The sequence below is a fragment of the Cyrtonyx montezumae genome, unplaced genomic scaffold (assembly GCF_038088225.1).
Source record: "Cyrtonyx montezumae isolate F1298 unplaced genomic scaffold, pur_monq_1.0 scaffold_8, whole genome shotgun sequence".
NCBI lineage: Eukaryota > Metazoa > Chordata > Aves > Galliformes > Odontophoridae > Cyrtonyx > Cyrtonyx montezumae.
The window spans coordinates 11,945,894-11,968,488 of NW_027072089.1; the positions used below are offsets into that span (position 1 = coordinate 11,945,894).

The 22,595-nt window shown below is 41.3% G+C and overlaps 1 protein-coding gene across 2 annotated transcripts in view; it reads right to left on the bottom strand.

Annotated features, from left to right (window-relative positions):
* Window positions 1-2,325: 2,325 nt before the first annotated feature.
* COL14A1 (collagen type XIV alpha 1 chain) overlaps window positions 2,326-22,595 on the bottom strand; it is a 113,478-nt gene continuing 93,208 nt past the window's right edge. Inside the window, exons 40-48 of one of the 2 annotated variants that reach the window (XM_065752803.1) lie at window positions 22,020-22,073; window positions 19,246-19,317; window positions 17,356-17,391; window positions 17,086-17,152; window positions 16,458-16,646; window positions 5,572-5,649; window positions 4,572-4,727; window positions 3,135-3,227; window positions 2,326-3,041 (exon numbers count right to left, since the gene is read on the bottom strand). In XM_065752803.1, the coding sequence (XP_065608875.1) occupies window positions 2,893-3,041; window positions 3,135-3,227; window positions 4,572-4,727; window positions 5,572-5,649; window positions 16,458-16,646; window positions 17,086-17,152; window positions 17,356-17,391; window positions 19,246-19,317; window positions 22,020-22,073 (894 nt within the window). In that variant the 3' untranslated portion in view covers window positions 2,326-2,892. Of the gene's footprint in view, window positions 3,228-4,571; window positions 4,728-5,571; window positions 5,650-16,457; window positions 16,647-17,085; window positions 17,153-17,355; window positions 17,392-19,245; window positions 19,318-22,019; window positions 22,074-22,595 lie in introns of both variants that reach the window. The other variant, XM_065752802.1, reaches the window with a different exon arrangement.

The following is a 22,595-nucleotide window of genomic DNA, read 5'->3' on the forward strand; positions in this document are numbered from 1 at the left end:
CTGGCCACGCTCTTTTTAATGCACCCCAGGATGCCATTGGCCCTCTTGGCCACCAGAGCACACAGCTGGCTCATGGCCAGCCTGTCATCCACCAGGACACCCAGGTCCCTCTCCTCAGAGCTCCTCTCCAGCAGCTCATCCCCCAGCCTGTACCGGTGCATGCAGTTAATCCTCCCTAGATGCAAGACTCTCCACTTGCTCTTGTTAAACCTCAGTCAGCCCCACAAGGCTCGTCTTCCAAGAAAGCGGTGCACATATCCCAACACCAGTACATGCACACATGAGAAATCTGTTAAAATCTGCACCTTGGAACGAGAGGAGGCCGAGAAGACAGTGCTGGAGGACTGCAGAGCAGTAAGGACAGCGTGCATTTCAGGGGTGACACCGTCTGACCAAAGGCATTCCTCGGGAGTTCTTGACTGTTTCTCTGCACAGACAATCCTCAAGCCAAAGTCATGTAAATAAGTGGATCCCTTCATGTTTTCTGTAGTGATTTAGCTTTCATATTTTACAGCATTTGGTGAGGAAAATCTGTGTTTCCATTTTGTTCAAGCAGCGTGTAGGAACCAAAGCAATGCGTTAGGTGTGATCTCATTTTCATACAGGCATTTCTTCAGCGTTTTGCTTGGGTTTATTCAGTTCCAGTCCAGAGAGAAGATGCAAGGCTTCATTTCCACATCAGTTATGAAACTAAATTAACTAAGTCTGAAAGCATTCTTCAGAGGATAAAACAGATCATTTTTGTGCAGGGGCACAGTACATTAATATGTAGGTAAGATTTGGGCATCAGCTGTTTGTGTGTTACAGACCTCACAGTCAGCAGCTGAATCTTCTGGAAAAGTCTTGAAAAATCGGAGACACTTCTGATTATACAGTGACTGAATTCTGGAGAAATATTGACCAGATGTGTCTGTGTCTCACTCTTTTGGCTAACGCATAAATCCTGAATATTACTTTTGTATCTCAGTAGTAGCTGTTGAACAATTACTTTTTCATCTGCAACCAGAAGTTAGCATGCAGCCAATGCTAAATGAAGCACGCTGGTTAGTGGTTAATGCCATCATTAAAGACATAAAGCACAGCTAGTACAATTAAACCCTGTCCTTTAGGGTTTAAATAAATTAGAAAAATATAGTGAGGATGGCTACCCAAGAAACCCCTTCACTTGCTTAATCCACTGTGCATAGCCTCACACAGCATCATACAGTGATGCATGTGCAATGGGGGCACATGTCCTGCATCTGGGGAGGTTCAGGGGATGGGATGGCTGCTGGGGATGCACAGGGAAGGTGACACCTGCCTTGCAGCACTGTAGAGGGGGACTAACCTGCTTAAAGGTGAAGTCAGGAAATTCTCTTCTCCTTTTTTACCTTCTACTTTAAGTGCACGACTGTATGAGGAAGTCACATCTATGGCAGTCTTAATCACCCTTCTGCAAGAAAAGTGGTGAGACTCGGGGGTGGGAAAACCAGTGGAAAAACATAGAAAGGAATACAGCTACGTAGCTGGAAATTGCCCTGGGATATACGCAGCCACGGGTATTAGTTGCATGTGTAAATTGTTTGTGTTATTATCAAGGCTGACTTCTGGGTCAGAGAACTTGAGAGTATTACAGTAAAGGTATGCAGCTGTCTCAACACAGTTTCTCTTCTTCGTCATGAGCTAAGAGAGCTTCTAGCTGTAGCCAGAAGCAAAAGCTTGACACGTCTCCCTCCTGAGTGTGAAGAGCCTGAACTTTGTCAGGGGCAAGCAGGAACCTGGTGCGGGGCCCACAGGGCAGCCTGTCTGGGGCTCTGGAGGGTTGGATTAACAGTACTTAAAATCTGTGATTTCATCTGCCATCTACGTACATTTTTGACCTTCTGCTTAAAACTTCCCTGGTTGCCTAGTCTCAGGAGTGTTCAAAGCTGTTTACTGAATCAATCTGCAAATTATCTGCTTTGTTTTAACATCATTAATTGCTTTGTTATGCTCAGGTGGTTGGGTCGTTGGGTTCTTTTTCTTTCTCCCACTATTAAATGATCCAAGTTGCTTTTGCAACTGTTTCTTCCAGGCTTTTGACTTCGGCACGTTAATATCCAAAATCTCACATCCACCAATGGCACAGCTGCCTTGTCTCACATCTCACCTCCCCACTTGTTCATATATTTTATCAGTAAGGCTAGGTATTCTGTCAGCTGAGTGCCTGCAACCTTTACAATAAAACTGTTGCACAAAAAGCGCCGGAAAGGGAAAATATCTCTTCTTCCCTTTACATTCCATCCCCTGAAGATCTATACAACTGTTCCAAGTTAAAATCAGTCAAATAAATACAAGATCAACGAGTAAAAGCTTGCCACTTTTATTTGCATACAAAACAGAAATGAAAGAGGTTCACAATAAATTATCAGTGTACTCCCAGAGAACATTCGTGTGTGTTTGCATAACGAGGGTTAAAAACAAATACCATTAAGATAATAGTTCTTTGCAAAAGGTTTTAAGGAAACCTGATGGTGTACTTCTCTCTGCTGAATTTAGTAGTGTTAACTCTGCTAGTAAAAGCAATTCATCCAAAACTAACAGACCACAGTCAGCTGCAAAAACACAGGTAACAAATGATCAACTCTGCTGAACGGTTCTAGCTACACCAACTAACCAGATGCATTTTTTCAGATACAGCTTGAATACCGTACTCTGGAGAAAGATCTGAAAGTGATCTTCCATCATCATCTAGCACCGACCTACTAACATATTAAGTTTCTGGCATGCAAGATAATTTTATCTTTATTTGTTGTTTCAACTGGTCAGGTACATGTATTTTTCTTTAATATAAGAGCCTGTGAACATCTTCCACGACAGATTAGGCACTTGGACAAGGGGCCAAACACAGATGCACATAAAGCGTTTCCCGTTCTAAACAGTTCGTTGGGAGGGCTCTTTTCCGTTTTCCCTGTTGTGCTCCCAAGTGTTGATGCTTCGTTTGGCTATCTTCCTTCTGAAGCGACTAATTCCGGGGGACCTCAGCTCAACGGCTTCCATCTCTTCTCGAACGGGAGTAAACTCTGGTTGAGCAAGATGAGGTGATGGATAGGAGGAGTGGGAGTACGGGGATGGTAAAGGGTAGGACCCGTGAACTACGTACGGCTGTTGCTCACCATCATAAAGGTCCTCGGGGTCATAGATTTGGTAGGAGTTATGTGGCAACTGCACTACTGGGATGTCTTGATCAGTTGGCTCACCGTATCCACCTTAACCCACCACCACCAAGAGTATTCATATGGTTAACACAGGAGAAGGGGAGCAGAAAATTAAAGCATTCATTAGGAGATTGACACATACATATACCTTTTATACATAGAGAGTGCGTGTGTGTCTATATATAATCTTTAAATACACATTTTTTTATTCACATGAAGGAACAGTGAAAACATTTAACAAAATTAATAAGCTGGAGCAATTGGAAACCCACCAACAGACAGCCAAGTTAGTTGGAAACCACCACCAGAATTTTTCTTATGTCCAGTTGTAATACAGTGCTTATTATACACTGCACAATCTGCCTGCTTTAGCTTATTCCAATTATGAGCTGGAATATATGATTAAGGCACAAAATGAGTCAGCCAATAACTTTTAGCAGTGCAGAGAAGCTAAGTGCATGTACAGCAGCTAGCAAGTTCAATAGTGGTAGTCAGTGTTGTTGACGGAAAGCATAGGGCAGTTCAGCATCCATATCTGACCTTCAGCCAAATGAGAACTGAACCAGAATGAGTCTTTCACCTTCTGGATTGGTAGCCATTGTAAGGGATTGGGCCTTAAAACAGGAAATGAAGAAGAGGGAAGGGAAGTGAGGAGAAAAGGATAGGAAGAGACGACAACAAAAACATTCACATAAGTAAAACATACAAATCACTTTACGGGCAGATTAAACTGTAAACATCAAACAAATAAGCTGTACGTGTAACGTTTGCAGTAACTAGTAATTTGCTAAAATCAGTTGCCATTTTAGGCTGGACAACGTCACTGTTGATAACTGTGTTAACTTCCCCCCATGGCCTCTGTGCTACAACAAACAAGGAAAGTAGAATACACAGAAGGTACAGAAAGAATCGTTTTCTCTAGATTGCTTCACTTGTTAATGACGGACACGTGCATCCCTGTTCCAGGTTACACTACAGCAGGTTTAGTAATGTTCATGCTCTCATGCCGTTCAGAGGCACATGGAAGAGGAATTGGAGCAACTTAAAAACCACAGATGTGCAGCTCCACTGCCGCCAACTTTGGGAGGTGGGATTCAACGCACAGAACGTTCAGGTGGAGCAGGCTCGTACAGTTACACACACACACACAAGACAAAACCCAATACATGTCATCCATTCACAGGCCCAAATCAGATGGTGGACTCCGGTCACTACGCTGCGGGCAACTTCAGTTCGTGGGGCCATTCTGCTAAATAGAGCAGCACTGGACGTGCGTGTTTTTACGGAACTAATCCCATTTTAGCGCAAGGTTCACCAGTAGCCTCCATCTTACTTTGGCTGTTAGAAGGACGCGCTGTTTCCTCGCCCCGCCTCCCCTGAGCGCCGCCTACTCACCTCCCATAGCGTAGCCAGCACAGGACGAAGGGTCGCAGTACCCCGGGGGGCCGGCGGGGCCCTGGGAGCCGGGGGGCCCGGTGTGGCCGGCGGGGCCTCGTGGGCCTGGAGAGCCTGGCGGGCCCGGGCTGCCAGTTCGGCTCTCGCCTGGAGGTCCTGCATAAAACAGGGAGACGAAATGTGTGACTAGCATGGCTCAGAAGGCAGCGGGTTGATCTCCTTGGCAGCGCTGCAGGCCCGGTGCTAGGAGACGATGGCATGGAGTGCGCTACAAATACCTGTGGCAGATAGCTCGAGCACAGGGGCTGGGCCTCTCTGCTCCAGCTCCCCCACACGTGCTGAGGGAAAGGCTCCAAACTGCTCCCTGCTCCTGACAAGCCTCCTCTCTGGCTGTTGCTTTGTCTGCCTTGCCAGAGAAAGCTCTTAGCCAGACATTTATGCTAGTATTTCCAAAGCACAAATGTTTCACGAAGTGTCAGACGTTTGGAAAGGCAGTTTCTTGGGGGGAGGGCCACATGCATAGGTCTCCCTTTCACCCACACTGCTTCAATTCGCCTTCTGGGTAGCACTGTGCCTTGATATCGATACTCTAATGGAAAGAACAACCTGACAAAGTCAGCGCAATTTTATGCGTTTCAGCCTCCATTTTTTCAGGAACCAAATATAACTCACTTCAGTTAATGGGCTCAATTAATACACATTTCTCTGTCAAGTTACAGTTGACCTTGAGTGAATTACAAGACAAATGCAGTTAATCCAGATTAATTTTTACCGATCGGATGTCATCTCTGAAAAGCAAACTAACATGACGGATGATACTGCCACGTACCACGTCACAGCGTCATATTACGTAGTAAGAAGGTTACAACAAAGTAAGGTGCCCAATGACTGATTCTTCTGCAACGTCCTAGAAGTGGAGGGCACAGCCATGAACATCTTAGATGCTTTGCAAGTGGGCCACGGGAGCCTAATCCAACTGCCTCAAACGTAATAGCCTTACCTGTAGATCCTGGTGGGCCTCGGGGTCCTTGAGTTCCAACACCTGGATTGCCTCTGTCTCCTTTCTCACCTGGTAAACCTGAAGAAACAGCACTCAACAGAGTCACATTTTGAACAAAGCTGCGCAATGTTTATTGTTTAACTGGGGCCGTAGTTCCACATACTACTTTTCACTTAAAAACAGATGCAAGAGAAGAAAGGAGGTAAAAATAAACACCTATTTGGCTCTTTTTTCCTCCCTTCTCCGATGGACTCACAAGGGGATCACGGCATTCCTGAGGCATTAAACATTCCTGCTGCTGTCATGTTTGCTTCAAGGTGTTATGTAGGGGCATAGGCCAATTTCCCAAAGGCACTTCCTTTTCAAAGAGTGCTTCTGGACTAAACCAAGGTACAAGTACAGTGAGCAGAAGAATCCTCAGAGCCTCACAAAGCTGTCTACAAACTACTGTGTGGCCCAGGAAACAAAAAGAAAGAAAGAAAACAGCCCTAAACAAAAGTTTAATTTCCCTTCAGGAATTTACCCACCAGTTGTTCAGCAGAAGATGGTTCCACACATAAATGGGCAGTTACTATGGGTTACTGAAGGGCCTCAGGCTGCCTAAATGCAAGAAAAGTCTCAGCACAGATGGAACCTGTTCCCACAGTTGAGTCTAAAAGCTTCACGGTCACAAAACTCTTGAGTTTCCATTTACTCCTGGACCCAAATCGCTATCATTGGGTCTCATCTGTGAAGAGCACAGATCTAGTAAAGCAGACAAGGTGCTACATTCTTCCAGCTTTCCATCCCCCTTCTGCCCCACCATTTTGGCATCCTACAAAAACACTTTCTACATGCAGCAATCACAAAGAGTGGTATCGAACTGAAGTAGGTGTCAAAACTACAAATTCCAGACCATGAGTTTCCACTGGCGACTTGGAAACTCTCATAAAGTCTGTGTTTGATTTGGATGGTTCAAAGACAAAATCCAGGCTGGTTTGTGGGACCTTACCCCTTATTTTTCAGACCTCCCAACACTGCTAATTGCTCTCACTGCTTCACAGCTTCCACGCTTTCAGAATGAAAGCTAATATAGAGCTCCTTCATAAAAACAAAGTAGACAGAAAAAAAGTGCTGCTACTCTAGATGAGACGTGGTCTCCAGTTTCACCTAACTGGCTGCCTCCTTCCCTCCTGCTTAGTAACTGTCACATCTTAGGGAACAACCTCTGGAGGACACCTCCAGGCGTCCATGTCTCCACCTTTGTTTCTGCAAGGGCCCACATCAGATTTTTTCCTAAGCTAAGTTCTGCTGGATGCAAACAAAAATAAACTTTAAACGTGAAAATACTGTAATAAAAACTCATCACTCACAATGTATTGCTCTCCACAAGCTGTCGAAATAAGGATTTACTGAACAGCAATCTGGTGGTGTATATTTGTCTGTCAAGCTGGTTGCTGGGCTTTTGACAAAGGTAGAAGCAGAGGGGGAGTGGGAAGCCTAAGTGTGAAAACTGAGAGTCACTTTAGAGCCCTTCAACCTGCTGGCAACGTTCTTACTCTGCACAGAGCTGCACGCTGGAAGTCAGCTCACGGAAAGCACTGAGAGCAGAGCCTGCACCACAGGCAGCTTTCACTCCATCTTCCCTCTCCCTGCGTGGCTTAGACCTGCAGTATGCAGGTCTCTTGGCCACAGAAAAATGAGTTCTCTTTGTTCTTTGAGAAGATGACAGGGAATTGAAACGGAAAGAAACGCAGCAAAATCTGTATTTCCTGCTACCTCTTCTCCAGCTGCAAATTTCAGGAGCATCTAGTTGTCCCACACAGTATTTTCAGGGACTGGACATGATTAATTCACACTAGGGAAAGGATTCACACACATTTTATCTATGTACTTATCTACTTATCTAGAGATACAGATAAACATCTGTACAATGAAAGATTTAAATGGTATCAGTGTTATGATCCCACCAGTTTGTATGATCACCAGTCCAGGTATGAGATCTGTAGGGCTTCATGGGGCTCCTATCCCCTTCATCAGTTCTTTCATTCTCCAGCTTATATGGGGCCACCTGAGGAGCCAGGAACTCATTCCAAGTCCAGACAATAGGACCAGATAGCTCTGCCACGATGAGACCTCTCTCCCCCATGCTGAGACCTAGCCCCACTGTAGCTTTTCAGATGCATGCTGGCATATATTTGAAATCCCGCTTCTGCATTGCCAGACTGTATGTTCTCTCCTCAGTGCTTCTGACCTTTCCACCAAGATGGGAAAAGACCCACAGGATCATCCAGTCCAACTGCCCACCTACCACCAATAGTTCTCACTAAACCACGTTCCTCAACACAACATCTAAATGTTCCCTGTGACTCCACCACCTCCCTGGGCAGATCATTCCAGCTCCGAATGCTAATTTCATTGCTAATTCCAATGACTATGTTAATTAAGGCCATAAAGACGAGGAAAAAATTACCAGGAAATTGGAGGCCTTGTTTCCAACTTTATTCCAAGATCTGATATTGAGCACAGAGGACTATCAGACAGAGCCACAGCACCTTGTCCCAGTGGTAACAGAAAGTGAAAAAGGAATTCAGTTTCAAACATCCTCTCCAGCTTTGCTCCAGTAGAGCTTCATTTCAGGTAATCTGAGTGCATCTCTTTTATCAAACATCCTTCACATCAGACCTTGTTTGTACACCACTGATTTCTCTAACAATAGTTTTCCCTCCTGCCATTTTGAAGGTAGGTAATGAGCAACGTCTGGCAAAACTGCAAGATTTTGCTGAAGGTGAATGGGTCTTAAGTGTTTTAATTACTCAGGTATCCTGAGATTTGCCAGCATCTTTTCTCCTGGGTTCTTAGCAATGTAATACATGAGATTCCTGCTCTCAGAGTGTTTTCCCAGTCCAGTAAGAGCCTCATATTTGTAATGTGACATTTAGTTAGTACACAGATTGCAGATTCAATCTGAAATGCTATCCAGAACCTTTGATGAGTGACTGCATTGCACCATCCACCATTTATGTAAGAAGTGGGCCCAGGTGCCAGAGATATGCTCAAATCCACGTTTATAGTCACGGGGGAACCTGTCAAAGCCACATCTTCTGTAACCAGCAGTTGAATTCTACCCATTTTAAATGTGGCATTCTCATGCTGATGTCTTGTCCTGCATTGCAAACGCAGTTTCCAGATATCTAAAATTTGCTTAGCCCTGGTTTGCTTTGAACACATGGAGAGTCTCCTCAACTGCAATTCCCTACTTCTGCTGCAGGCTTTTTAACAATGTAAATTCATCTAAATTGTATCTTTGCATATTTGCCCTGTATGAGATGTTTGGCATTTACAAAAGGCAAAGTGTGTTTGTGTGGATTGCCTCAAACGTAAAAAGATTGACCCATGGTAACCATCTGAGTCTACACAGATGCTTAGCAATAGTACCGCTGTTTATCTGACTCTGTGTTAACATTAAATAATGACTTCAAAGGCAACTGCCACAATATTTTCAGATCAGAGCCTTCCAAGCACGCAGATATTATTATTTATATACACAAGTAGACACATCCACACATGATGTTCCCAGGAGAAATTCAAGTAAGAAATGGTAAAAAAAGAACAAACCTACTCAGGCTAACAATAAAATATTCGTTCTGGAACAAGTTATAAAGCTCTTGCATGGGGTCAAACTTTCTTTAAAATCACATGGATATTTAGTTCTTAAAGCAAACATAATGCAGGCCAGGACACAAGTCTGCATCAGGTTTCTTTCAGTTTGTTTTCCAGAAAAGTTTATCCAAGTGAAAGAGAACATAAAACACTGAAACAAGAATAACCAGTTCCTAAGGTGAAACTCACACGAGTTAAAATTGAGTGCTCTATGAGCTCCACTAATAGACTTTCCACCACAAGTCTTTAGTAAGAGTAAATTACCATTCACAGACCTCTTGGTCACAGTTAATGGCTCCCTCTTATCAATAACCCAACATTCAAAATTCATTTATTCTGAGGCCTTCTTTGCATATTATTATAGAAAATCAGCCAGAAAAGACACCACTCTCCATGTATGTTACTGCAATGGTTAATTACTGTTAGGGTTAAAAGTGCATATCAAAAAATGTCATTTGAGTTAGAGTTCTTCACATCCTAGTAATAACTTTCATACTGTGCTCTGGACATACTTTAACAGTACTCTCTGTCTTTCCTTCTTTCCTTCTCCAAGTTAACTTCTTTTTTTTTTAAGCCTTTTTCTCATCCAAAATAAGCAATGGCTTGGGCTTAGCCCCGTGGAGATCACAAGCAACTGAAATCAATTATTTCCAACTCTCTACTAAAGATCTCCCTGATAGCATCAGTTATTAAAAACAAAATCAAGATCATGAGCACATTCTCTAGAAAAGAAAATCAAATGCTCATGGTTTCTCCTCAAAGGAAAACCTTAAGTATGTCTCTTTAAGAGAAAGCTGCCCTTCGATGGGAACTGCATGCTGCAATTGAGAAAAATTAAACTGCTACCTTAAGTTATCCTCTTTTAAAGATGTATAATTGTAATCATAATGTATAATAAGACGAGATTTTTATTTATTTATTTATTTATTTATTGTCTAGGGGAAGCTGAAACTGGAAATAAAAATATTTGACTCAACTGGCAAGTTTCATTTAATTCCACTGGACCACTGAATAGCTGCCATCAGTGCCATAGACATGGGCCTTTGATAACACATATTTAAGTAACTCTTTGATATAAAGCCAGAATACAAATACAGATGAAGCTGTACTCGAGCACTGTGGCTTTCCAAGTGACAGTGTATGTATTCACTGTACGTTAATAACAACGTGATGGAATGAGCAGCCATTAAGTTTTGTGCATCACTTCATAGGTTCATGAGGTTGGAAAGGACCTACAAGATCATCTAGTCCCAACCATCCTCCTATCACCATCCCTACCCACTGAACTACTAAATCAAATCCCTTAGCACCTCATCTAAACACTTCTTGAACAGTGCTAGGGACGGTGCCTCAACCACCTCCCTAGGCAGGCCATTCCAGTGCCTGACCACTCTTTCAGAAAAAAAATGTTTCCTCAGGTCTAACCTAAATCTTCCTTGGTGCAACTTGTGGCCATTCCCTCTCATCCTGTCGTTATTTATCAGGGAGAAGAGGCCCACCCCCTCCTCACCACAACCCCCCTTCAGGAAGTGGTAGAGTGCAATAAGGTCTCCTCTGAGCCTCCTCTTCTCCAGACTAAACAATCCCAGCTCCCTCAGCCGCTCCTCATAAGACTTGTGCTCCAGACCCCTCACCAGTTTTGTTGCCCTTCTCTGAACACGCTCCAGGGCCTCAATGTCCTTCTTGTAGTGAGGGGCCCAAAACTGAACACAGTACTCGAGGTGCAGCCGTACCAGAGCTGAGTACAGGGGGATGATCACCTCCCTGCTCCTGCTGGCTACACTATTTCTAATACAGGCCAGGATGCTGTTGGCCTTCTTGGCCACCTGGGCACACTGCCGGCTCATGTTGAGCCGAGCATCAACCAACGCCCCCAGGTCCTTTTCCTCTCTACATTCTTCAAGCCATTCTGCCCCAAGCCTATAGCATTGCATGGGGTTATTGTGGCCAAAGTGCAGGACCCGGCACTTGGTCTTATTGAACCTCATCCCATTGAGCTCAGCCCAGCTGTTCAGCCTATCTAGATCCCTCTGAAGGGCCTCCCTACCCTCAGGCAGTTTGACACATCCTCCCAGCTTTGTGTCATCTGCAAACTTACTGAGGGTACACTCAATTCCCTCATCTAGGTCATCAATAAAGATATTAAACAAGATGGGCCCCAAAACTGACCCTTGGGGGACACCACTCGTTACAGGACGCCAGCTGGACTTAACTCCATTAACCACTACCCTCTGGGCACGGCCCTCCAGCCAGTTCTCCACCCAGAGAAGAGTGAACCTGTCCACACCACGGGCTGCCAGTTTCCTTAGGAGAATACTGTGGGAGACCGTGTCAAAGGCCTTGCTGAAGTCCAGGTAGACTACATCAACAGCCTTTCCCTCATCTACCTGTCTGGTCACCCAGTCATAGAAAGAGATGAAGTTGGACAGCACAATAGCAGAAGTCCAAGCAGTGACAGAGCAATGACATTTCCACAGCATTTGAAAGCTAGAAGTGAATGGGCACTCAGAAGGCAGACACTAGTTCATGAAGTTCCCGTTCATAAACACAAAATTAAAACAAAAGTTGTTGGAATTAGTTACACTAAAAATGGAACAGAGTGTGAACTAGTTAAAATAACTGATCAGGGTTGTGAATAATCACTTTGGATATGGTTTTTCTGTACTCCTATGTTTGTGCAATTAAGTAGGAGTAAAAAATTCTAGTAATTTATCTAGGGTTATGTATTATAATACATATGTAAGACAATGTGGCCTCCTTAATCACTATTTCAGTGGTCTGCTGAGCCATCACTAAAATGTTAATAAATAAAGATGGCTAGAGATGTTCCCTTTCTCAGTATTAGAAACCTAAGTAATAAATGTGTTACCGTGATCCCAATCCATTCACCAACGTCTACACTGGAAAAGAAAAACATCTCAGCAGACAAAAGACACTGAAAACAGAATCTGTCAAGAGAATGATTTATCCTTTCTCATCGAGGTGGTCTTTCTTGGAATGGCTCGCTCATTGTGTTCCTAGTGAGATAATACATTCAGGAATGGGACATCCTGGACCCAACAGTTCAAGTGGAGGTTTCTAACGGAACTCAAAGACACACTCTCAATCCATCTCCCTCCAAAAACATAGGATTAACACTTGGCAGAGTGACAAGGTGAACAAGGAAAGGAAGCTATTGGCCAGGAAAGTTAGCAGGGAAGTTCACTGATTTCAAAACCTTTGGCTGCTGACATTTTCCAGTAAAGCCCTCTCCACAGCATAAAACCAAACCAGTTTAGCATTTGTTTTCAGGAGTTCCCACTTCTCAAAGGCCTGGACTGAATGGCTGGTGGGCAGGGGAGACGAGTAAGAGGAAGTATCTAGCTGCTCCTGACTTTTCCTCTTCCTGCTATAACACCTTTCCATTCAGTTCAGAGCAGTGACAGGTTCTTGCAGCAATTCCAATAGTTTGAACTTGGAGAAAATAAAAGCAATATCCTAGAAGGAAAATAAGTAGGTCATTTTTTTCCTCCTAATATCATTATGGTATGCTCTGCTGACACTACTGTCACAGTTCCAGTATATTAACTGTACTTAAGGATGGAGGCTAACCTGGCACTGTTTTTGAATGTAAAATTAACTTTATATACATCCAGAATGCTGGCGACATCAGTGAAAATAAACACATTGCTCATAGGACTTCCAAGTGGTTGGCTGGAGATCTTCATGACAGGAATATAAATTGTGACTCACTGAGCAAGTTAAACACAAGCTACACTTCAGAACACAGCAACGGATAGGTTTTGAGTTCATTTACCCTCCCTTCTGCAGTCACTAGAAACTAAAAAAATCCATCCATAAGCAAAGCAGTTTTTATCTACTAATTCACAGTACAATATGTAATTAAAATGAAGTGAGAATTGTCAGAATACAGTAAGCTTGCAATCAATCTCCACAATCATGGTCAAAAATAAAAAGTTTTACATTTTACTGCTGTGTTTTGGGTTAGCTTAGAGCAATCCAATGGAAAGTGGCAAGGCAAGGGCAGGTCCTGCCTGACCAATTGAGTGGTCTTCTATGATATCAATGGACAAGAAGAGTCACTCGTGTCAGCTATCTGACTTCAGTAAGGCCTCCAACATGGTCTCCCATGACATCCTTCTCTCCAAACTAGAAAATACAGATTTGATGGGTGGACTGTTCAATGAACTGGTTGCAAGAACACAGTCAATGCCTCAGTGTCTGTATAGAAATCAGTGACGAGTGGTGTCCCTCAGAGGTCAGCACTGAGACCAGTGTTCTTTAATCTTCATCAATAACATCAACAGTGGAATTGAGCGCACCCTCAGCAAGGTGGATGATACAAAGCTGCATCATGCAGTTGACATGCCTGAGGGTGGGGATGCCATCCAGAGAGAGACCTAGACAGGCTCGAGCTGTGAGCCCAGGAGAAATTCGTGAGGTTCAACAAATTCAAGTGCAAGAATGGGCACTTAGGTCATGGCAACCCCTGATATTGATCCTGCCAAGGACTGAGCACAACCATGTTGAAAAGGATAGTGGATGGATGCCAAGATGAACATAAGCCAACAACTTGCCCTCACAGCCCAGGATAGCCAACCATATCCTGGGCTGCATCAAAATAGCAGGGTCAGCAAGTTGAGGGAGATGATCCTGCCCCTCTGCTCTGCACTGGTGAGACCTCACTGCATCCAGATGAGGAGTCCCTCAGTACAGGAGACACACGGACCTGTTGGAGTATGTCCAGAGGAGAGACACAAAAATAATGCAAGGGGTGGGATATCTCCCCTACTAGGTCAGACTGAGTGAGCTGGGGCTCAGGTCTCGAGGAGACCTGATGGCAGGAATTCAGTATCTAAAGGGGGGCTTTATAAGAAAGAAGGGGACAGAGTCTTTTGTGAAGCCTGTTCTGACAGGACGAGAGGGAATGGCCACAAGTTGCGCCGGGGAAGATTTAGATTAGACCTGAGGAAGCATTTTTTTTCTGAAAGAGTGGTCAGGCACTGGAATGGCCTGCCTAGGGAGGTGGTTGAGGCACCATCCCTAGCGCTGTTCAAGAAGCGTTTAGATGAGGTGCTAAGGGATTTGATTTAGTAGTTGGGTAGAGATAGTGATAGGAGGATGGTTGGACTAGATGATCTTATAGGTCCTTTCCAACCTTATGAACTTATGAACTTATGACAGGTGAAGATGAAAGGTTTCAAACTAAACAAGAGGGAGATTTAGACTGAATATAAGAAAGACATATTTTACAATAAGGGTGGTGAGGGACTGGAGAAGTGGTAGAAGACCCATCCCTGGAGACACTCAAGGTCAAGCTGGATGCTGAAGGCTTTAAGCAACCTGATCTAGCTGTTGGTGTCCCTGTTCATTGCTGGGGAGTTGAACCAGATGACCTTTAAAGGTCCCTTCCAACTCAAGTGATTCTAGGATTCTCTGAAAAGGATTATGAAATATCCCAGGATCTGTACAAACCAAAATGTATCTTACAGTTAAATAAACTGCTACTACGTCCATCATGAATCAGTCTAAAATTTCCATTTCTTCTGAAGAAATGAAATCCTTAAGGACTAATAAATTCTTCCTTCCCGTGTTCCGAATGAGCTCCATTCTTTTCTGTCCAGGTTCTATTCGTGGTTGTTTTTATGTGAATCATAAATACGTTTCATTTCAAGTAAAATTGCTAATTATTTTGTCTTTAAATTCATACATAAATTCTTGACTCTTAAAACAATCTTTTCTTTTGAGCTGTAAATTCAGTAAAGCACTCTCAATTTTTGGCATCACATTTCATGAAAATCCACAGAGTTCTGTCTGACCGAATATACTTTTCAAAGCAAGCTCAGTAAATGCTTGCTCTTTACTAAGTTATGAAACTCTTCAAAAGCAATCTGTCAAAATCAGTCCCTTCTAACATCAATTATCTACAGAGAGAAAAACGGAACACAAAGACCACATTGTGGTGTGTTATCTTGTTACAATCACTTTTTTTAATGTACATTTTATCTTTTCTTTCTTTTTTTTTTTTTCCTAAAGATTAATATTACCAGCAGTGGTTATAATGGAAAATGCATGATAAATGCTGGACAAGTTTCTGTTTTCATAGCCTGAAAGCACAGCATATTCTGTGTTTCAATAGTTCCTGCCTAAGAAGCTCTTTAAAATGTACTAAGGGAGTAAATCCCCTGAAATCTTCATTCATTCTTTGGGTCACCATTTTTAAAGACAGTCCTTAACTTACTGCGTCTTCCAATTTTCATCCATTCTTTTCCCTGTCCCCTCCTCCCTCTCTTTCTGGATTGTGTCTAGTCTTTTGTCAGCTGGAGCAGGCAGCACCATGACTGAGAGGCCATTACCCTAAACTTTGCCTCTTATTTCAAGAAGGTAGTTAGAACTGAAAGTCTGACACAAAAGTCTGACACAAAAGACAACTTCTACAAAACAATGCTTTAACTTTGGTCATCATGTCTACTGTGAACCGGAACTACTAAATCCCTGTCTTGAACAACCTTCGTGACAATTTGGTTTTAAAAACTCAGCTGGCAGATTTAGTAACCACAGTTAACAATTCCTTGCTCCTCAATACCATATCTGTGACTTTGGTTTTTGGTCACTTCCTCACGTGATGGTTTTCAACGCTACAAACACAGATCTACTCCGTGCTGAGGTTAGTACCAAACACTGCCAAGGTTGCACAGAGAAAGAAATAAAAACATGGAACTTGTTTTTTTTTTTATATACAATGCAGGAGGAGGACATAAGAAAGGGATAGAGACCAGAAGTAAGAACACAGAGAATTCTTGAACAGTTAATTGCAGTAATGTTACCATTTCCTTCCTTGATACTTTTAACCCTCATAAACTGTGACTTTTTTTCCTCCTCTGATCAACCTTTCCAGACTTCAAAAGTAGATCTTAATAATCATTGTATTATGTTTATTAATTGTTTAATTATGTTTTTTATTATTTATTTTTTAATTCTTTTTTAATTGTTCCAGAACTTGGACATGATGATTCCAATGGGTCAGTTCCAACTTGGGATATTCCATGATTTTGTCAAACTACAAGTGTACCTTGCTTTTATGTCCTGAGAGTTTCCAGATCTTACGTTATGGTCTGTGATGAACTCAACAATCAAGCAGAGAGAAAACACTGCCATCACAAAATGTTTATACAGAAGACAGAATTCATCACAGCGTATCAGGAAATTGAGGTTTACTTTAGAAAGTGAATTATGAAGCCTACCTCTTTCTCCCGGTCTTCCTGGTTGACCAGGATTTCCTGGAAACCCTTGCATGCCTGGTGATCCTTGCTCACCCTGTGGCCCTGGAGCCCCTGGACGACCTGGTTCCCCAGGAGGCCCTGCAATGGTTCGTGTTGAGACAGACTGGCTTGGAATCTGGTTCAGGATTGAGTTATATCTAGCCATATGACCTGTCAAGAAAAAATATCAACATTTTTAATACGTAGTGAGAATCTAGTTCAGCTAAATTTGAACAGAGGTCCCCAGGGCTGTGATCTGTCATGCCAGGGAACTTCAAAGACATAAAGTGGTTTAAGAAATATACAGAGATGAAGGACAACTATCGTGTAGAATTTCATTTTGTTGCGTTGGTGGTTTGTTTTCTATTTGATATCTGCAAAACTGTAAAATCTCTTCTGTACACTCTAATAAATTGGAAAAATTCAAGCTGTTTTTCAGTTGCTACTGAGCTTATTTCAGCATAAATTCAGTTGGACCAGAAATACTGAGAGTCTACCCTAAAATGAACAGATCCACCTGGACTGTCTGAAAAGCATCACATTTATGAGCAATTGTGTCAAAAAAGATCTATTCTAGAGATAGGAGTTTATGAATTATCAACGTATTTACCCTGGATGAGCTGCTCACACACTTGACGAGCAACAGCACGCACCATTGCTTGAGACTGGAGATCACCCTGGATAACGAAAGCAAGCAGTGTCATATTATTAGCTACATAAAATAGCTTACAAAAAAAGTTAGTTTGCCTGACTGCACAGAGAAAATTATTACTCCTGTATTCTTGTAATCACAGAGAACAATAAATTGTTGGAGAAAGCTTTTTATGCAATACAGAGCTGGACCAGAAAAGAGACAACTAACATGTTAACACAGACTTACCCGTTCACCCCTTTCACCTTTAGGTCCAGGAGCACCCTACAGAAAGATAAAATATAAAATTAATTCTTGTTTTGTTCTACCTTAAGACTTTATCCCCAAAATATTATCTCCCTTGCAACATCACAGTAAAATGACAATTGACAATTATATGGAGAATGCAACTTTCTCTGGGGATTGTCACATACTGAATAATCTTGTTTAAAATGGCATCAGGGGCAGGCCACTAGGTAATTTCTGACAGCTGAAATGGGTCTAACATTAGCATTAAATATGAAGAGGAGGCTGATGGAAGAAAAATGAATTCAGCTTTACTCCACTAAGGCCTTGGCACCCACTATGAACAATCAGCAAAGAAATTAAACTGCATGGAAAATTAAGAATGACAGTACAGATAAGGTAATACTGTAATAATGGTAAAGATCATAACACAATGGAACAAGTTATATGGACAGTTACATCATTGCCAGCAGAGAATTTTACGGTTAGTCAAACAGGCACTCCTTTTCAGGAACTCCTGAAACAGAATAAGGTCTATGTGAAGAGTTAAACTGTCGACTCATTCCTTGTTAAAGCTTAGTTTATCCTAGGAAAAATGAAAATCCTATAAAAATGGAAAAATTATTTTTAGGTCTATTTTATATTACACTATCTTGGGGAAAGACCTTTATTGAAATTCAATGTTTTCACACATTTAGCTATTTTTTTCAGAACTATCAGAGTTTAAGCATTAGTAGTAAAGGTCTTACATGACTCACAGGAACATCTATACTCCAGGAGATTTAGTTCAATATCTGGAACATATGTTTGGATATGAACTGAATAGGTAATGTCTTACATATTGACAGTAATAATTTCCATAGCTCATCAGATCTCCTTAGTAGATTTCAGGAATGCACTTTGAAACCATACAGAATTGTGCATTAGGTTGTTACCTCTGCTTATATGTTATCAAGTTACTGAATTCCCACTTAAATAAAATACTTGCATTAGACTAATCTCCAAAGTAAACTGGATTTTGAAATATATATATATATATATATTCTACAGATCAAATCAGAAGTAGACAGTGTCATATTCAGATGTCTTTAAAAATTAAAGACAATATTCATTTTGATATGTGCAAAAAAATTAGCACATTCTACAATTAGCCAAGTAATTAAATACTAAAATGTTAATGTAAAATATTATCTGAACTATTATGGAGAAGAGGAGGTCCACTGTATTTATTCTAGCTCTTTTATGTAACTTATACATTCACTGTATAATAGGATTACTTTCTTCTAGTTGAACTACTTTATAAAGAAGGAAATAATATCTTAAAGATTGAATTAATAATAGAGGGTTCTAATATTAATTTTAGGTATAAGGGGTGGATTTTGCACTCAATTACATTGCTGGTCCAACTTTCTGCAACTGAAATTTTTAATAGCATTATAGGAAAAGCCGTGATCATTAATGAGTTTCTCTGATGTAAATCCAAAGTAACCATGAAGACAGTTTTTCGTTCATGCAATATTTTTACAGTATGATAATACGAATGAAATTATTTCTGAAATAATCAGGTTAATAAAAGGCATATTTTAGCTTAAAGAGTAAAGGAAAAAAGAAAAAAGTAATTGCACACAGTCTACAAGATCACGTACTATTATGTTTTTACTTTAAGTTTAGCCTTTTATTTTGACTGTCTCATTCCTATGCTCCAAACATTGTACGCAAGATCAACAAACACATTTAGATATGAAAAATGAACAAAGAAAGACATTTTGCTTAACCACTAACTGCAAACAGATCACGAGCTATACTCAGGAGTTCTGAAAACAGTGAAGCCACGATCAGATTATCAATGAATGCATAAGAATAAATACATCAGTATTTATTTATGGTACTCACAGGAGCTCCAACATCACCTTGTGGCCCCTGGCTTCCTGTAATACCTGGAACACCTGGAGCACCAGGTATGCCCTACATAGGAAAGAGAAAGAAAATATTAGTGATGGCAACATCCACAAGGCCTGCTAGGAGAAATAGCTATGATACTGAAGTCCATAAAGCAATATTCACTCACTTAGAACTCAAAGGGCATTTAGGGTTGCTTTAGTAAGCACAGGTACATTTTGAAGGAAGAAGGTTACACACGTTTTGTGACAAACTTTCCTTTACAAAGTTCTAATGGCCAGTGACTCCAATAGTAGAAAATAGACACCAAATGTTTTTCTGTTTTTAAACATTACTGAAACCAAATAAAAAAATACCATCACCAACAAAAACAACAACAACACAACAAAATAAAAAAACCTATTTTTTGTTAATTATGTATGTGCCACAGAAATTTCAAAAGGCTGACAAGTTAATCAACACCATGCAACCTGCTGTACCTTATCATCTGTTTTTAGATGAACATGGAGATATCCTATGCAGTAGAATTTTGTAATTTCTGATACTTCTTAATATTTAGTAAGACCAAAACATCTCACCAATTTCCATGAGGTACTATGAATTACAACATAACAGTGGTCAACAGTGGAGCAATGTGGTCTACTGGGAGGTGTCCCTGTCTTTAGCAGGTGGTTGCAACTAGAATTTAAAGGTCTTTTCCAACTCTAAACCATCCTATAGTTCTATAATTCTATGAATGGTTTCCATTCAGAACTTAATAAATAAGTAAATATTTTACAGTTACTGAACCATTTTCTGCTTTGTTTTGTTTTTAAACATGGGGGCTACTAGTACTTAAATGTATTAGTTTATTTTTCAGGAGATTAAAAATCAGGAAACTGTATATTGGATTTTACTTTTCAATATCAATTTATTTCAATCAGTACAAACTGTCTTGCATCCTGATCTAGTCAACTATTACAAAATAATTCAATACTTGAATTTAAAAGTGTACTCTGTATGCTGTAATCAAATGGTAAACACAAACATAAATGATTCTTCAACATTAACAACAAAACTGCAATTTTAGATATGGATTTTGATACCCTTAGTTTCAGATGATCTTGGACTTCATTAGACCTACTTACAAAGAAAGGCACTGTATTCAAAGTCAGCAGAAATTTGGGTGCTGATTTTAAATATTCCACATCACAAACAAAATAGCCTATGCCTCATTGTATCTCTGCTAAAAATCTTCCTGCTATATTTCGTTGTTCAACACGTTACCACAGACTGGGCAATCCCTACAATGTAGATCAATTGTTGGGCTGACAGAAAATTTTTGTTCAGATTACATGAGAATAATAAAAAAATCTATTTTTCCATGTATTGGATTGAATATGAGCTAAGAAAATGGCATGAGGACATAGTGGGAGATGGCATTTCAGCAAGGCAACCTGCTAGCTAGCTACATCTCCTAACCACGGACATTTCTGCCAGTCTAGGACTAGAGATGGTTGGAGAAAGAATTAAGACACACATTTTGCAGTAGAAAGAGCATCAAAAGCATAGCCCTTGAAGAAGTATCTGAGAAAAACTAATTTCTGTGGCTGAATCGTGAGGCTTATCCTGTGATATTACTACTGTGTTCTGAGGGGATGCATATCCAGCTGGACAAAAGAAGTGATTGTCATGCTCTATTCTGGTGCCACATCACCTTGAGTACTGTGTGAGGCTTTGGATGCCACAGTATATAAAGGACACAAAACTATTAGAGAGCATTCGAAGGAGGGCTTATAAAGATGGTGAAGGATCTAGAGGGGAAATTGTATAAGGAGCATCTCAAGTCCCTTTGTATATTCAGCCCAGAGCAGAGGAGGCTGAGGGAGTGCCTCATGGCAGCTTACAGCTCTTCACAGGGGAGTGGAGGGGCAGACTGAGCTCTGCTCTCTGGTGACAGCAACAGGGCCCACAGGAACAGCATGGAGCTATGTCAGGGAGATACAGATTGTGTATTATGAAAAGATTCTTCACCAGAGGGTGGTCGGGCTCTGGCACAGGCTCCCAGGGCAGTGGTCATGGTATCAAACCTCCTGGAGTTCAAGGAGAGTTTAGACAATGCTCTTAGTAATAAGGCTTGACTTTTGGGTGGTCCCAGGAGTTGGACTCAATGATCCTCGTGGGTACATTCCAATGTGAGATATCTGTAATTCTATGACTCTCTGCATGGAGAACACTCAACACCATCAGCAGTTTTACCTAACGTAAATCTGTCAAAAAGACATTAACTTTGTCTAACCATACTAGCTGAGAAGCATGAAATTGACTCTGGAAGCAAAGATACATTTTGCACTGAAAGCTGAATGAGGTCCCTGCTGTCTTTTTTGATTATTCTATGAGAGCATTTGAATACATGCACACATCTTCAACCAGTTGTAGCAAACTGAGCAATTCACTTCAACTAAATCCCAAGTTGAGTTTCTTACCGAAAGTAAGTCCAAATGGTAAAAGCATTGATTTCTCTTATATAGTGCTATTATTCAGCTCAGAGCAAACTATCAGCCTACTGATGGAACGACACTCTTCTCTCCAGAGGAGACATTCTTTCTTGAGCTATGTGAGAATGGAAAGAAATTACACTGGATAAGAAGCTCTCTGCCAACCCAGTGAGTCATGAGAATTTTAGCTTCCAGGGAGAACCTTTGGCCTTGCCTAGATAACAGAGTGACCTACAATCCCCTGAAGTTCTGCTGACCTTTACAGTAACGAAGTCAATGGGCAATACTCACCACTGGGCCAGGAGGTCCTTGTGGGCCTGTGGGTCCATCTTTGCCAGGAAGGCCCTTCAAAAGAGAAATGTATATAATTTTATCAGTCTTTTACACATAAGTTATTAATCTGTTATATTTTTACTAGAAGGCTTTTTTTTTTTTTTTTGGCTCTGGGGAGAGTTTATTTCTGAAAAGGAACTATAGTGTAGCCAACACTTTAAAAAAAATCCAACTACGGTCTCACTGTATTTCTGAAATAAGAAAGTAATGCAAAAATCTTTGTACTGGCACTTCTCTAAGTGAATTTCACTTGTAATGCGCCGTAATGACAGTTTGCCGTCCAACTTGTCTCCCACAAGATGGGTCACAGCTCCAGGTCTGTTCTCACTGGTTGCAACAGTTCATAGCCTCATGAATTGAGTGCTGAAAGATTATAATTGCACGTATATCTCTCTGCCCAGCAACACTGTACATATGTACCAGCTATCACAGAGGTCCTGACTCAGGAAGAGGCATAATGAGAGTTCGATAGGGATTCTCATGTGGTTTACATTATGAACGTGCTTCAGAGCTTCCAGAAATTAGAGCCAGAAA